At 35.9% G+C, this 16,719-nt stretch overlaps 1 protein-coding gene across 4 annotated transcripts in view; it reads right to left on the reverse strand.

Annotated features, from left to right (window-relative positions):
- CTNNA3 (catenin alpha 3) overlaps positions 1 to 16,719 on the reverse strand; it is a 2,095,157-nt gene that overhangs the window by 1,951,574 nt on the left and 126,864 nt on the right. For all 4 annotated transcript variants that reach the window (XM_066242416.1, XM_066242414.1, XM_066242415.1 and 1 more), the window contains exon 3: positions 11,711 to 11,903. In XM_066242416.1, coding sequence (XP_066098513.1) covers positions 11,711 to 11,903 — 193 coding nt within the window. The remainder of the gene's footprint in view (positions 1 to 11,710; positions 11,904 to 16,719) is intronic.

Raw genomic sequence — 16,719 nt, forward strand, 5'->3', positions numbered from 1 at the left:
TTGCAGCCTTATAGCTGGATCACCAGGCTGCTAATTCAGAAAGGGGGGACTAGGAGAGAGAATCCAGGAAAGCAAACTCTCTCATCGTTGGACCCTGCAAATGCCAACAAGCCTTTACTTCCAGCAAGACTAAAGCCAATTATATGACATTGCCATAGAATCCCATCAACTGCAAATCCCTACCTAAGAGTGACACAGGGGCAGAGCCTGGGGTACAGAGTCACCGACTAAGAAGAGGGATAGAAAAGAAAAAGGAAGAAGTTAACCTCTCAAAATCAAGAAAAACCCACAGACTTTATAACTTGATCCACTAATTTTTTGTTGTTGTTGTTGTTGTTGTTTGTTTCTTCTATCTTTTTGCCTTTATTTCCTCCACCTCGGTCCTTCTATTCTCTGCCCATCTTATGCTTCCCCTTTCTTGAACTACACTACCCATGAGTGTTGCATTTTATTTTTCTTCTTCATCCTCACCCTCCTTTAAGGTTATACTCCAAAACACTTAACTCACACTCTCTCCTCTTTTTTTTTTTTTTTGTCTTGCTTTATTTTGTTTTTTTCTCTTCCTATTTTATTTCTTCCTTCGTTTTTCTCTTTTTCTTATTTTTTCCTTTCTATTCGTTTTTTCTTTTCTCATTTTACTTTCCTCCCATATAATCCTCAATCACGAACAAATTAGTTAATTTGGGACTCAAGGCTTTTTTTTGGCTTTATTTCTCTTTTTTGCTTTTGTTTTATTTTTTTTTCTTGTTTGTTTATTTTTGTGGCATTTTGGGTCCTCCCAACGCAAGGTCTCCATTGTATTTAGTCTTCGCTCCACTTAATACAACAGATTTTTACTTATTATTTTTATTTTTTCTTCTTTATTATTCTTTTTTGGTCCTTTTTTCTGGTTCCCTCTTATCCCTCTCATTATATCTCTTAGTTGACCATCACTTACAAGCAAATCATCTTATGCTTGTCTAAGATTTTCTTTCTTTTTTTTTTTTTTTTTTTTTTTTGCATTTAGTAGGTCCCTACTCCCTTTTTTTTTTGCCCCTTGAACTCTTCACCCCAAATCAGGCCCTCCATTATAGGCACGATATTTCCCTGAGGAGGGGAGAGGAGGGAAAGAGAAGAGAGAAAAAAAGGAGGAAATAATAAATTATTACTGTTTTTTTTTGTGGGGTGTTTTACCTTTTTTTTTTTTTTTCTTTTTACTCTTTATTAATTCTAATCAGTGCTATTAATAAGACCACCCTCAGATGCCGATAAGAAAGAGGAAATCGAATATTATGGATACAAAAGAAAGAGAGGTAACACAAATAGATGTGGAAAAATCTATGGAGAAAAGACTTAACATATTGGAAGCCTTGGAGCTAAATGACAGAGAATTTAAAATAGAAATCTTAAAAATACTCAGAGATATACAAGAAAACACAGAGAGGTAACAGAAATAGATGTGGAAAAATCTATGGAGAAAAGACTTAACATATTGGAAGCCTTGGAGCTAAATGACAGAGAATTTAAAATAGAAATCTTAAAAATACTCAGAGATATACAAGAAAACACAGAAAGGCAATATAGGGAGATCAGAAAACAACTCAATGAACACAAAGAATATATTACCAAGGAAATTGAAACTATAAAAACAAATCAAACAGAAATGAAAAACTCAATTCACGAGCTGAAAAACGAGGTAACAAGCTTAGCTAACAGAACAGCCCAGATTGAAGATAGGATTAGTGAAATAGAAGACAAACAACTTGAGGCACAACAGAGAGAAGAAGAAAGAGACTCAAAAATAATAAAAAACGAGAAAGCCCTACAGGAATTGTCTGACTCCATCAGAAAGAATAACATAAGAATAATAGGTATATCAGAGGGAGAAGAGAAAGAAAATGGAATGGAGAATATACTCAAACAAATAATAGACGAGAACTTCCCAAGCCTGTGGAAGGAACTAAAGCCTCAAATTCAAGAAGCAAACAGAACACCAAGTTTTCTTAACCACAACAAACCCACTCCAAGGCACATCATAATAAAGATGACACAAACCAATGACAAAGAAAAAATTCGCAAGGCAGCCAGGGAAAAGAAGAGTACAACATATAAAGGAAGGCCTATTAGATTATCATCAGATTTCTCAGCAGAAACTCTACAAGCTAGAAGAGAGTGGATCCCAATATTTAAAGCCCTGAAAGAGAGGACCTTTCAGCCAAGAATACTATACCCATCAAAGCTATCCTTCAAGTATGAAGGAGATATAAAAACATTCACAAATACAGAAAAGATGAGAGAATTTATCAACAGAAAGCCCCCACTCCAGGAAATACTAAAGGGGGTTTTCCAACCAGATTCAAAGAACAAAAGAAAACAACACCACAAGTAACAGCTCCACCAAAAATACAATAAAACCAAACTTAAACTGTGACAACAAAGGAAAAAAAGGGGGGAGAGGATGGAGATTAACAGTAGCAAAGGACGATGAAGTGCAGAAATACTCATAAAATAGGGTACTACAATGAATATGGTAGGTACCCTTTTCATTACTTAATGGTAACCACCCTTAAAAAAACCACCACAAAAACACTTGACTTAAAAAAGGTAGCAACAGAGGAAAGAAGTATGGAACACAAACAAACAAAAACAAATGATAAAAAAACAAAAGAGAAGAATCAAACTAGATACAAAACTAACAGAAAGCAATTTATAAAATGGCAGTAGGGAACCCACAAGTGTCAATAATTACACTAAATGTAAATGGATTAAACTTACCAATAAAAAGACACAGAGTAGCAGAATGGATTAAAAAAGAAAATCCAACTATATGCTGCCTACAAGAAACACATCTAAGCAACAAGGATAAAAACAAATTCAAAGTGAAAGGCTGGAAAACAATACTCCAAGCAAACAACACCCAAAAAAAAGCAGCCGTAGCAATACTCATATCTAATAATGCTGACTACAAGACAGAAAAAGTACTCAGAGACAAAAATGGTCATTTCATAATGATTAAGGGGACACTGAATCAAGAAGACATAACAATCCTTAATATATATGCACCAAACCAAGGAGCACCAAAATATATAAGACAGCTACTTATTGACCTTAAAACAAAAACTAACAAAAATACAATCATACTTGGAGACCTCAATACACCGCTGACGGCTCTAGATCGGTCATCCAAACAGAGAATCAATAAAGATATAGTGGCCTTAAACGAAGTACTAGAACACCTGGATATGATAGACATCTACAGGACACTTCATCCCAAAGCGACAGAGTATACATTTTTCTCTAGTGTACATGGAACATTCTCAAGAATTGACCATATGTTGGGCCACAAAGACAATATCAGCAAATTTAGAAAAATTGAAATTGTACCAAGCATATTTTCTGATCATAAAGCCTTGAAAGTAGAATTCAACTGCAAAAAAGAGGGGGAAAAACCCACAAAAATGTGGAAACTAAACAACATACTTCTAAAAAATGAATGGGTCAAAGAAGAAATAAGCGCAGAAATCAAAAGATATATACAGACAAATGAAAATGAAAATACGACATATCAGAATCTCTGGGATGCAGCAAAAGGAGTAATAAGAGGAAAGTTCATATCACTTCAGGCCTATATGAACAAACAAGAGAGAGCCGAAGTAAACCACTTAACTTCACACCTTAAGGAACTAGAAAAGAACAAACCCAAAACCAGCCGAAGAAAGGAGATAATAAAAATCAGAGCAGAAATAAATGAAATAGAGAACAGAAAAACTATAGAAAAAAATCAATAAAACAAGGAGCTGGTTCTTTGAAAAGATCAACAAAATTGACAAACCCTTGGCAAGACTCACCAAGGAAAAAAGACACAGGACTCAAATAAATAAAATCCAAAATGAAAGAGGTGAGATCACCACAGACATCATAGATATACAAAGAATTATTGTAGAATACTATGAAAAATTATATGCCACCAAATATAACAATCTAGAAGAAATGGATAAATTTCTAGAACAATACAACCTTCCTAGACTGAGTCATGAAGAAGCAGAAAGCCTAAACAGACCAATCAGCAGGGAGGAAATAGAAAAAACTATTAAAAATCTCCCCAAAAATAAAAGTCCAGGCCCAGACGGTTATACTAGTGAATTCTATCAAACATTCAAAGAAGACTTGGTTCCTATTCTACTCAAAGTCTTCCAAAAAATTGAAGAAGAAGCAATACTTCCAAACACATTTTATGAGGCCAACATAACCCTCATACCAAAACCTGGCAAGGATGGCACAAAGAAAGAAAACTACAGACCAATATCTCTAATGAATACAGATGCTAAAATACTAAACAAAATACTGGCAAACCGAATACAACAACATATTAAAAAAATAATACATCATGATCAAGTGGGATTCATCCCAGAATCTCAAGGATGGTTCAACATACGCAAAACGGTTAACGTAATACACCATATCAACAAAACAAAGAACAAAAACCACATGATCTTATCAATAGATGCAGAAAAGGCTTTTGATAAAATACAACACAATTTTATGTTTAAGACTCTCAACAAAATGGGTATAGAAGGAAAATATCTCAACATGATAAAGGCCATATATGATAAACCATCAGCCAACATCCTATTAAACGGCATAAAACTGAGGACTTTCTACCTTAAATCAGGAACAAGACAGGGTTGTCCACTCTCTCCACTCTTATTCAACGTGGTGCTAGAAGTTCTGGCCAGAGCAATCAGACAAGACAAAGAAATAAAAGGCATCCATATCGGAAAAGAAGAAGTAAAGATATCACTTTTTGCTGATGATATGATCCTATACATCGAAAACCCGAAGGACTCCACAAAAAGATTATTAGAAACAATAAACCAATACAGTAAGGTCGCAGGATACAAAATTAACATACAAAAGTCCATAGCCTTTCTATATGCCAACAATGAAATATTAGAAAACAAACTCAAAAAAATAATCCCCTTCACGATTGCAACAAAAAAAATAAAATACCTAGGAATAAACATAACAAAGAACGTAAAGGACCTATATAATGAAAATTACAAAGCATTGTTAAGGGAAATCGAAAAAGATACAATGAGATGGAAAAATATTCCTTGTTCTTGGATAGGAAGAATAAATATAATCAAAATGGCCATATTACCCAAAGCAATATACAAATTTAATGCAATTCCCATCAAAATCCCTATGAGATTTTTTAAAGAAATGGAACAAAAAATCATCAGATTTATATGGAACTATAAAAAACCCCGAATAGCCAAAAAAATCCTAAGGAAAAAGAATGAAGCTGGGGGCATTACAATACCTGACTTTAAACTATATTATAGGGCCACGATAATCAAAACAGCATGGTATTGGCAAAAAAATAGACACTCAGACCAATGGAACAGAATAGAAAGCCCAGAAATAAAACCACATATATATGGTCAAATAATCTTTGATAAAGGGGCCAACAATACACAATGGAGAAAAGAAAGCCTCTTCAACAAATGGTGTTGGGAAAACTGGAAAGCCACATGCAAAAGAATGAAACTCGACTACAGCCTGTCCCCGTGTACTAAAATTAATTCAAAATGGATCAAAGACCTAAATATAAGACCTGAAACAATAAAGTACATAGAAGAAGACATAGGTACTAAAATCATGGACCTGGGTTTTAAAGAACATTTTATGAACTTGACTCCAATGGCAAGAGAAGTGAAGGCAAAGATAAATGAATGGGACTACATCAGAATTAAAAGTTTTTGCTCAGCAAGAGAAACTGATATCAAAATAAACAGACAGCCAACTATATGGGAACTGATATTTTCAAACGACAGCTCAGATAAGGGCCTAATATCCAAAATTTACAAAGAACTCATAAAACTCAACAACAAACAAACAAACAATCCAGTAAAAAAATGGGAAGAGGACATGAACAGACACTTCTCCCAGGAAGAGATACAAATGGCCAACAGATATATGAAAAGATGCTCAGCTTCATTAGTTATTAGAGAAATGCAAATCAAAACTACAATGAGATACCACCTCACTCCTGTTAGATTAGCTATTATCAACAAGACGGGTAATAGCAAATGTTGGAGAGGCTGTGGAGAAAAAGGAACCCTCATTCACTGTTGGTGGGAATGTAAAGTAGTACAACCATTATGGAGGAAAGTATGGTGGTTCCTCAAAAAACTGAAAATAGAACTACCTTATGACCCAGCAATCCCTCTACTGGGTATATACCCCAAAACCTCAGAAACATTGATACGGGAAGACACATGTAGCCCCATGTTCATTGCAGCACTGTTCACAGTGGCCAAGACATGGAAACAACCAAAAAGCCCTTCAATAGAAGACTGGATAAAGAAGATGTGGCACATATACACTATGGAATACTAATCAGCCATAAGAAATGATGACATCAGATCATTTACAGCAAAATGGTGGGATCTTGATAACATTATAAGGAGTGAAATAAGTAAATCAGAAAAAAACAAGAACTACATGATTCCATACATTGGTGGAACATAAAAATGAGACTAAGAGACATGGACAAGAGTGTGGTGGTTACCAAGGGTGGGGGGGGAGGGAGGACATGGGAGGGAGGGAGGGAGAGAGATAGGGGGAGGGGGAGGGGCACAGAGAACTAGATAGAGGGTGACGGAGGACAATCTGACTTTGGGCGAGGGGTTTGCAACATAATTTGATGACAAAATAACCTAGACATGTTTTCTTTGAATATATGTACCCTGATTTATTAATTTCATCCCATTACCATTAATAAAAATTTATTAAAAAAAAAAAAAGATTGTAGAGCAATTTGAATTGTTATATTTACTGACGAGAGTGTCAACTAAAAAATCCACTTTGGAAAACCATTTGGTACTATTAAAGCTGAGTTTATATTTCATGAAAGCAATTTCATTTCTTGGTATAAACCCAACAGGGTTGTCTATATTCATGCATCAAAAGTCATGCACAAATATGTACATAGCAGCAATGTTCATTAAAGTAAAAAAATGGAAACTCAAATGTACATCAATAGTATAATAAATAAATAAACTATGATCTATTAAACAACAAAATGAATGAATATGGTAAGATCCCACAAACATAACATTGATGCCTGGCCTGTAGTGGTGTAGTAAATAGAGTGTCAACCTGGAACATTGAGGTCTCCAGTTCAAAACTCCAGGCTTGCTTGGTCAAGACACATATAAGAAGCAATCAATGAACAACTGAAGTGAAGAAGCAACTATGAGTTGATGCTTCTCTCTCTCTAAAATCAATAAAAAGAAATATTTTTTAAAAAAGTAACAAAAGAAGCCAGACTCTAGAGACAATATACTATATTGTCTCACTTACATAAAGTTCTTTTAAAAAGCAAAAAAAAACCCAAAAACCAAAAACCTATATAACAGTCACCTTTGAAAAGAGGTGTAGGAGGTACAAAGGGGTACTTCCAGGGTTCTACTGGTGTTCTGTTTCTTGAGCTGGGTGGAGGTTACATTAGTGTATTCACCATGTAAATATATGTTCAATTGCTCACAATAATGTATGCTTTTTTCTGTATATATATTATTCTTGATAAATCATTTAAAAACCTTAACTATAACCCATCATGTGACTTATAAGCAATGTCTATAGACTGTAGGGGAGTAGAGGCTATATAATGGTAGTATACTATATGCTATAGGTAAAACATGTAATCCAGACATTGTAAACAATTCTTAGCTAATTCCTAGGTTATTGTTACATGAATATTCTAAAACTATTTAAACAAAATACTGGATTTAATACCTGACTATTGTCTAGAGGTTAAGTATAGGGGTAAACTATAAGATTATGAGTGGCCATAAATAATCAATACATGGACCACCTTTGTTGGATCTCTACATTTTTACCCACATAACACCTTTGCTCTCACCATCCTCCCCTAATACTTTCCAGGTCTCATCTTCCCTAGGCAAGTTCTTTAGGTAACCAAATATCCACATGACTTATCACTTCAAGTTTCTAAGTAAAGCCACTAAAGGCAGAAAAACTGAATCCTGTAGTAAGCTATATAAAGTACACTAGATTTTCATTAAAAGAAATTTTCTAAATTGGTCTCAAAATTCTTCTTGAAAATAAGTCAGTAAATAGTTATACAAATATCCTTTACTTTCAATATTTTTTTCACTTTTCCAAATACTTCAAATTTATCATTTGCTCTTCATTAGGCCTTCACATTAGGTCTCCACTGAAAAAACCTTTAAAAGGAAAACCTAGCCCTGGTCAGTTGGCTCAGCAGTAGATTGGCCTGGCGTGTGGATGTCCTGGGTTCGATTCCTGGTCAGGACACATAGGAGAAGCGACCATTTGCTTCTCCACCCCTTCCCCCTTCTATCTCTTTCTCTCTCTCTCTTCCCCTCCTGCAGCCATGGCTCGATTGGTTCCAGCACATACATTGGCTCCAGGAGTTGAGGATGGCCTGTGGAGCTTCCTCATCAGGTGCTAAAAAATAGCTCAGTTGCAACCATGGCCCCAGACAGGGTTGTCAGGTGGATCCCGGTCAGGTTGCATGCGGGAGTCTGTCTCTCTATCTCCCTTCCTCTCACTTGAAAAAGAAGAAAAAAATTTCAAAAAAAAACAAACCTGAAAACTATTTTAAATACATTTATATTATCACATATAGTTGCTTAGGTCAGAATCCATTCTCCTGACACCTTCACTTCACCACTGAGCTAACATTCCTTCCAAGATTTTAGGAGCTGTGCTCTCACTATCCCTGTCTCTGTTATCCACAGGGTTAGCATAGCCATTCCCCAAATTCCAGAACCATTTGCACTTTTCGCTGCTTTCCTCTCACACTCAAGTGGCCATGGCTGAATTTGGCAGCCTGTCAAAAAGAATCAGAATACAAAGAACTTGGAGATCTTTAACCAGAGGTACTTGTTGTCTATACAGCACATGGCATGTATGTGTTTCACACACTGTAACAGAACACAGTGAGGAACGTATTGCATAATCAGTATCTAAACAGCTTCTGAGAACTTCTCTTTCAAATAATTTACATATTGTGAGCTAAAAACATTGACTGACTTTTTAAAAAATACCATTTTGTGATGATTCTTGTTTCCTTCTAAGAATGACCAGTGTCCTACATATTTATTACCAGGCAGTTTATGGAAACTATGCTATCAAATAGATCATATTTTTTGAAAGAAACAATACCAGAATAGTATTTGTATTCCAAACCATTGACTTGGCAATATAACCTTAACTGAGTAATTTCTTATCAGAGTAATTTCTCATGACAGCAAAGATAAAACCATTATAAAATTTTATAATATAAAGTGACAAAATGATGCATAAATTTTTTATTTATAACATTTATCAGGTGTCTGTTATATGTCAGACATTGCTAATAAAAAAAATGGTCTAGATTTACTGAACAAGTCAATGAATGTTTGCTGCATGGGGTAGTAAGTCCAATGAAAGAGAGATGCTCAGAAACTCTGGGGTTCAGTTAACACTTCCTGGAAAAGATGAACCAGGCTGAGTTTTGCTGCTGAGTAAGAATTGGCTGAATGAGAAAAGCAGATATAAACAGGTAAAAAGCAACATGGACCATTCAAGATACTGAGAGTTCCTTTTTAAAGGAAAGTTTGAGAGGAGACAGAATCAGAAAATGAGAAGGGAGAAAATGGTAGAAGCCAAATTATGAAATGCTGAGGGAGTTTTAACCTTATCCAAACAAATGTCTCCCTAATTCTTTAAAAACTACTAAAATGAATTTTAAGCATGGAAGTAAAATGAGTAGATTTTCATTTTTAAAAGATATATTTGTCGATTTTGGATGATGGGCACACAACACAATGTATAGATCATGTACCATGGAGACGTACATCTGAAACCTGTGTGATCCTATGGACCAATGTCACCACATTAAATTTAATTTCTAAGTTATAAAATTAAAAATAAAAAGAAATGTCAAAAAAGTAAAATATATAGATTATATATAGATATTTATTGATAGATGGTAGACAGATGATAGATAGATAATAGATAGATAGATAGATAGATAGATAGATAGATAGATAACAAATAGATTTGATTTGGTATGGGATAAGGTTAAAGCAGTAATCCTGAATTTGGGAAACACATTAGAAATGGAGAAGAAGGAACAGATTTGAGACACAAAAGGAGATACAATTTGTTGAACGTAAAAGATTAACTACGAGAGAAGATAGAATGAGAACAGAGTCTAAACTGACTTGGTGACTAGGTGGATGATGGTACCAGGGCACAGAAGAAGGAGAGAGGTGGTTCTGAGGCAGCAGGGAGGAATGATAAATTCATTCCAAATTATGTTGTACATTATGTTTTCTATATATTGTCCAAAAAATCCCTAGAAATAAAAATATCATATAAAGTACAAAAAAAAATTACTTCTCTGTATTAGACCTAAAGTTTATTGTGGCTATTATGTTCATCTTCATTATTTAATTAGCAAAGATTTCCTGATTTTCTTAAAGTTATGTTGGAGATTGGGAGGAGGAAAATATCTGAACACCCAAAGTCTCTTACAAAGTAGAACAGAAAAATTTAAATTTCCTATCCTCTCAAAATAGTTCCTTGCAGGATGCTGATGTAGAAAATCATTCCATTGACCAAAGGATATTGAGTAGTTTTTGTTTTGTTTTGTTTTTTTGTCTTTTTCTGAAGCTGGAAATGGGAAGAGACAGCCAGACAGACTCCCGCATGCGCCCGACGGGGATCCACCCGGCACGCCCACCAGGGGCGATGCTCTGCCCACCAGGGGGCATTGCTCTGCTGCGACCAGAGCCACTCTAGCACCTGGGGCAGAGGCCAAGGAGCCATCCCCAGCGCCCGGGCCATCTTTGCTCCAATGGAGCCTTAGCTGTGGGAGGGGAAGAGAGAGACAGAGAGGAAGGATGGGGGGGGGGCGGCTGGAGAAGCTAAATAGGTGCTTCTCCTGTGTGCCCTGGCCAGGAATCGAACCCAGGTCCCCCGCATGCCAGGCCGACGCTCTACCGCTGAGCCAACCGGCCAGGGCCAAGTTGTTTTTTTTTAAGGAACCAGTAAATGAGACTTACATTTATTAAAAAACTATTATACTCTCATAAGTAAAGATATCAGAAGATAAAATATATACTTTCATTATGTAATATTAACACAGCAAGAACACAAGTTATATATAGTTTGTGCAAACTTTTTTTTTTTAATTTAGAAAATCTAAACCTCCAGAATATGAAAAAAATAAAAAAAATGTACTTCAGAGGTAGTCAGAAACTTCTATCTCCAACTGTTTACAAGGAACATGATAATCTATGCATGGGAAAATATGTCTTCAGCTCCATTAGTCATTTCTCCATTAGTCATTTTTTGTCATTATATGACAAAAAAGGTATACACTTCTCTTTGTTTATCATGGATAAACTGTGGCATGGTGAGGGGAAGGAGTTGCCTGGAGGACCTGAACAACTAACTAAAGGGAGAACCAGGAGGGGTTTCTGAGCCTTGGAACTGTTTAATGAGCCGCTCTGTCTCCCACAGCTAGCTCCTCAGAACTCTAAAAAACAAAACAAAATAAAAACAAACAAACAAACAAAAAACCCTGATAACTCAAATCAGAAAAAAAAAAAAAAACCTCACAAATTTTATTCAGTAACTAACACCCCAAGGTATGCAATCTGCCCCTGATCAAGACTAGGGTACTCACTTTCTTTGCGAACTTCCTCAAGTGTAGCAGTCAGCTCTTCCTTCAAAACTGTGGCTTCCTGGGCAATCTTCTCTCCTTTGTCTAATAAATTCCAAGTTGCTTCTTCCACAGAAGCTAGAAGAACTCTGGCTCTTTTTGAACATCCTTTTTTCCTGTTAGAAGGATTCTGGGGACAATTTACAAGTGTAGTAACCTAAAATTGGAAAAATACAAGTCACCCATTAGACAGATTGTGAGGAGAACACAGTGCTGGGATGTCATAGCCCAGAACAAAAGGAAGTATATTGTAGAAACAGGAAGTATATCACAGAAAAATAGAGCAGTAGTAGTAGTACATCCTCGAAAGCCAAGGCACCAAAAGCAGCATTATCAGCCATGGCAAAGTTCCCTCGTAATCTTAAGTGAGAAGGGAGGGAACGAGATAAGCCTGAGAGATTGAATCTTGTCAGGTTTTCCCACTGGAACAATGCTTTGAAAGACTGTATGTGTACATATGTGTTGTTTTAATTACAGAAACATCATATGGGAAAAAAATACAGAACCTTGATAAAGCAGTCAAAAATAAGGAAAAAATGAAAAATTATAGATCTCAAAAATATCAAATAATTATAAAATAAAATGTATATCACTTTGTAGCCAGCAATCTATATCAACAGGGAGGCAAAAATAATTATAATTATTCTATTTAGGCTTAGAAGAGAGGTTATTAATATTAGAGGGGTGGAAACTACTCCAAAACATAAAGCGGTGGTTATCTCTGTAGAACAAAACCCAAATTTGTACCATAACCTACGTTTCTAGCCCTTTGTAACCTCTCTTACCTGTCATTACTCTTGTTATTCAGTTGGGCTCTCCAACAGGTCCCACTCAAAGTCCTCCATCAAGAAGCCTTCCTGGTAACCCCTGTCCCCATCCCTACCACTCTGTCCCCTCACCCCACTTCACAGTTCTTCGTAACACTTATAGAGCTTGAGATTTTAACTTGTTTACATGTTTATGGCATGCGTCCAATACTAAAATGTAAACTCATGAAAGCAAGAAATACATTTTGTTCTCCAGCACCTAGAACAATATACAAGGTAGGTGTTCAATAAATATTACATGAATGGATTAATGAATATAGTTGAAAAGAAGTTTTTAATGTCTATATTTTGAATTGCCTGAGTATGTTAATAATGAACACTTAATACTTTTGTAACTCACTATTTTGTAACTAAACTCATTATTTTGAGACAGAAATTAAGCAATTATATTTGGAACAGAACCTCATACCAGATTACATTGTTAAAAATATCCGTTCCTTAATTAAACTTTGTATCCCAATAACAAAATTTGGTTAGGATTTCCATGTGTAAAGCTTGACAATTACTATCCTAGAGGAAGAAAAAAACTTGAATCAGTATTTAAAGGAGAAGTGCTGAAATTTCAATTGAAAGCTAGACTTCTGCATGTCATCAAATTGCCAAGGTTTATAGCAATCATGTGCCATTTCATTGACGGCAGACATACATACATATATAACCCTCCCTGCTCTGTAGCCTTGAGAATTTTGCTCGTCGATGGAGCATTAAATATTTATTTATTTGGATATCTGAGCCCAATTTTTTAATTAGAAACTAAGAAAGAACTTACAAGCTATAAGGAAATATGTGAATAAAAATAATTGTTGTCTGCCCTTTTATTCCCCTTCTCATGTCCAACATAACCTCTGTTTTAGTCTAATTTGCTTAATTTCCGTGAGCATAACCCAGAATGGAATGCCTTGCAGTAAACCTTTGTTTCCTCTCTTGGAAAATGAGAACAATCATATAATCCTATAAGACTATGTGAAGGTTAAATAATGCAAAATGTTTTATAAAATGCATAACATGACACAAATATTGGTTGCCACTTTATGTGTACTTTCTAGTTCATTTCTACATTGAAACAGAAAATCTGTTGAGATCCTTGTCAAAAGTATTCTTTCAAAGTCTAACCTTATTTTTCTCTTGGGGTTATCTGTGCTGAATGTGATGAAGGCAGTTAACAAAGCACATTCTATGTTTTACAATCAGCCAGATAGGGCTATGTGTCTCTATCATGCATTATATAAAAAGGATAATAAGGCTGACTTATTACATTGGTTTTCACATACTCTAAAAAGCAAATATCTCACTATTGTCAACCTAATTTATATATCAAGAGTTAAAAGACAGTTGTTCAGATTAAGACAAATTATGGCACCTAGTTTAAAACCTTTGTTCCAAATGAACAGTAAGTATCATTGTCTAAGATGTTCCTTCAGAATGTATTCTAAGTGCCGCAATTCATGAGGCTTCCCACTGAACATTCCTTTATTATTGTTCAGATCCTCCATGCACCAAATGTTTTCCATAGAATAACGAGCTTTGAAATTAAAATAAGCATTCCAGAAATGCTTTGTTCCTTATAATAAATGCCAGAGAAGAAAGAAATGTAAAAAGAACATTGTATAACAATGCTGTGCTCCCATCAAAAAAAAAAATGCAATTGCAACTTGCATGTTATTCACTTTTATAAACCATAATGCCTGTCTTCTTTTATGATGCTTCAATATGATTATTGTTGATTAAACTACTGTCAGGTGATGTTTTCAGTGATTTGTTTTATTTCAAAAAGTAAATATGGCTTGAGAATGCTGGAGCAGAGGGATTACCTATAGGATCTAACAATTCCTATCAGTGACTGTCATTCACTACAACAATGATTCTCACCAAGGGTTGTGAGCTGTGCACATTACTTAAAAGTCTCCCATCTCTTGAAAGAATACCAGCAAACAGTAAGATTAGCTTTCAAGTTATTCTGTAAAATAACTTCTGTTTCCAGACTTCTGGTCAAGATAATAGTGTAAGCAAACATACTCAAATCCTCTCAAAATGACATTAAAATTACAACTAAACTACAGAACAACCATCACTCAGAACTGCCTTAAATCTAGCTGAATGGAAGTCCTACAACTAGGGATTTAAAGAAGAAGCTACATCGAGATTTGTTGAAGGGGAAGAGACACAGAACAGGCTGTTCCCACACTCATGTATGGAGGTTTAAAATAGGGAGAAATATCTCAACTGGGATGGTTCCCCCTCACCTCAGGAGTCCCAGGAAACTTCTCTGAAAGGGGCTTGTACATGGACTTACTTGTACTCACCACTCGCTCACAGCTCCAGCAAGGGGGCAGCAGCTTGAAAGGAACCAGGGACATATGGGGTGGAATGGATTGTCTGGCATCAAGGCAAGAAGTAGGGAGCAGCTTTCTCCCAAACAGAAGTGCTGACAGAGGCCACTGTTCCTTTTCTGAGTCAGAGCTGACAAGCAGGCATCATATCTGAGTTTCCATCAACCTGGTTCACAGTTTGACCTACCCAGGTGATTCCCTGAGAACCAGCCCAATACAACTTGCGGGCCCACCCAAGCCATTTTCAATGGCTTTTCCATACAAATGGTCTCTCTTGCCTCATGTTTTGGACTTTCCTAAAATCTCTCAAACAAGCAGCATCTGGCCTCTGCATACCTCATACCTCCTGCTAAGTGGCCCTAGGCCTGGCACTAACAGCCACTAACCTTGGTTCACAGTTTGACCTCTCCTGGTCACCCCAAGCCCAGTACAAATGGCAGCCATCTGCAAATCTGTCTGTAGCTTGTGCCAGCTGGCTCCAGGAAGGGCACAGGCAGTGGCTAACCTTGCACCTACTGGGAAGTCCCAGAGCCAGTCACCCAATAGCCTCAGACCATGCTGAACCAAATGGTGTATTAAAATATTTAATAAAATACCATATGTTTCACTCCATAAGATGCACGGACATTTTCCCCTCCACTTTGGGGGGAAAAAAGTGAGTCTTATGAAGCGAAAAATACAGTAAATATAATGAAGACAAGCAATCTACCATATATAGAGTTCAAAACACTGGTTATAAGAATGCTCAAGGAACTTAGAACTTCAACAAAGAAAAAAAAAGGACATAAAAGCTATAAAAAAGAACAAGTCAGAAATGAAAGATATACTAACTAAAATGAAGACTAATTTACAGGGAATCAACAGTAGAGTAGATTGAGCTGAGAATCAAATCAATAATTTGGAATATAAGGTAGCAAAAAATCACCCAATCAGAGCAGCAAAAAGAAAAAAAATGAATCCAAAAAAAATGAAGATAGTATAAGGAGTCTCTGGGACTGAACTTCAGGGTTACCAACATTTGCATTATGGGGGTGCTGGAAGGAGAAGAGAGAAAGAAATTAAAAACTTATTTAAAAAAATAATGAAAGAAAACTTTCCTAACCTGATGAAAGAAAGAAACATACAAGTCCAGGAAGCACTGAGAATTCCAAACAAGATGAACCCAAAGAGGCCCACATCAAGATACATCATAAATAAAATACAAAAGGTTAAAGACAAAGAGAATCTTAAAAGCAGCAAGAGAAAAGCAGTTGTTACCTACAAGGAAGTTCCCATAAGACTGTCAGCTGATTTCTCAACAAAAACTTTGCAGGCCAGAAAGGAGTAGCAAGAAATATTCAAAGTGGCCTGACCTGTGGTGGCGACGTGGATAAAGCGTTGACCTGGAACACTGAAGTCGCCAGTTCGAAACCCTGGGCTTACCTGGTCAAGGCACATGTGGGAGTTGATGCTTCCTGCTCCTCCCTCCTTCTCTATCTCTCTCTCCCTCTTTCCCTTTCTCTCTCTCTCCTCTCTGAAAATTGAATAAAATCTTTAAAAAAATATATAAAAAAAGAGAAATATTCAAAGTAATGAAAACCAAGGACTACAACCAAGATTACTCTAACCAGAAAAGCTATGATTTAGAATCAAAGACATACAATGAGCTTCTCAGACAAGAAAAAGCTTAAAGAAGTTTATCACCATGAAACCAGTATTATATGAAATGTTAAAGGATCTTCTTTAAGAAGAAAAAGTAATGATGTAAAACATTAATAAAATGGCTATAAATACATACTTATTAACAATTGAATCTAAAGAACAAAATAAATGGACA

The sequence above is a fragment of the Saccopteryx bilineata genome, chromosome 9, assembly GCF_036850765.1.
Source record: "Saccopteryx bilineata isolate mSacBil1 chromosome 9, mSacBil1_pri_phased_curated, whole genome shotgun sequence".
Classification (NCBI taxonomy): Eukaryota; Metazoa; Chordata; class Mammalia; order Chiroptera; family Emballonuridae; genus Saccopteryx; species Saccopteryx bilineata.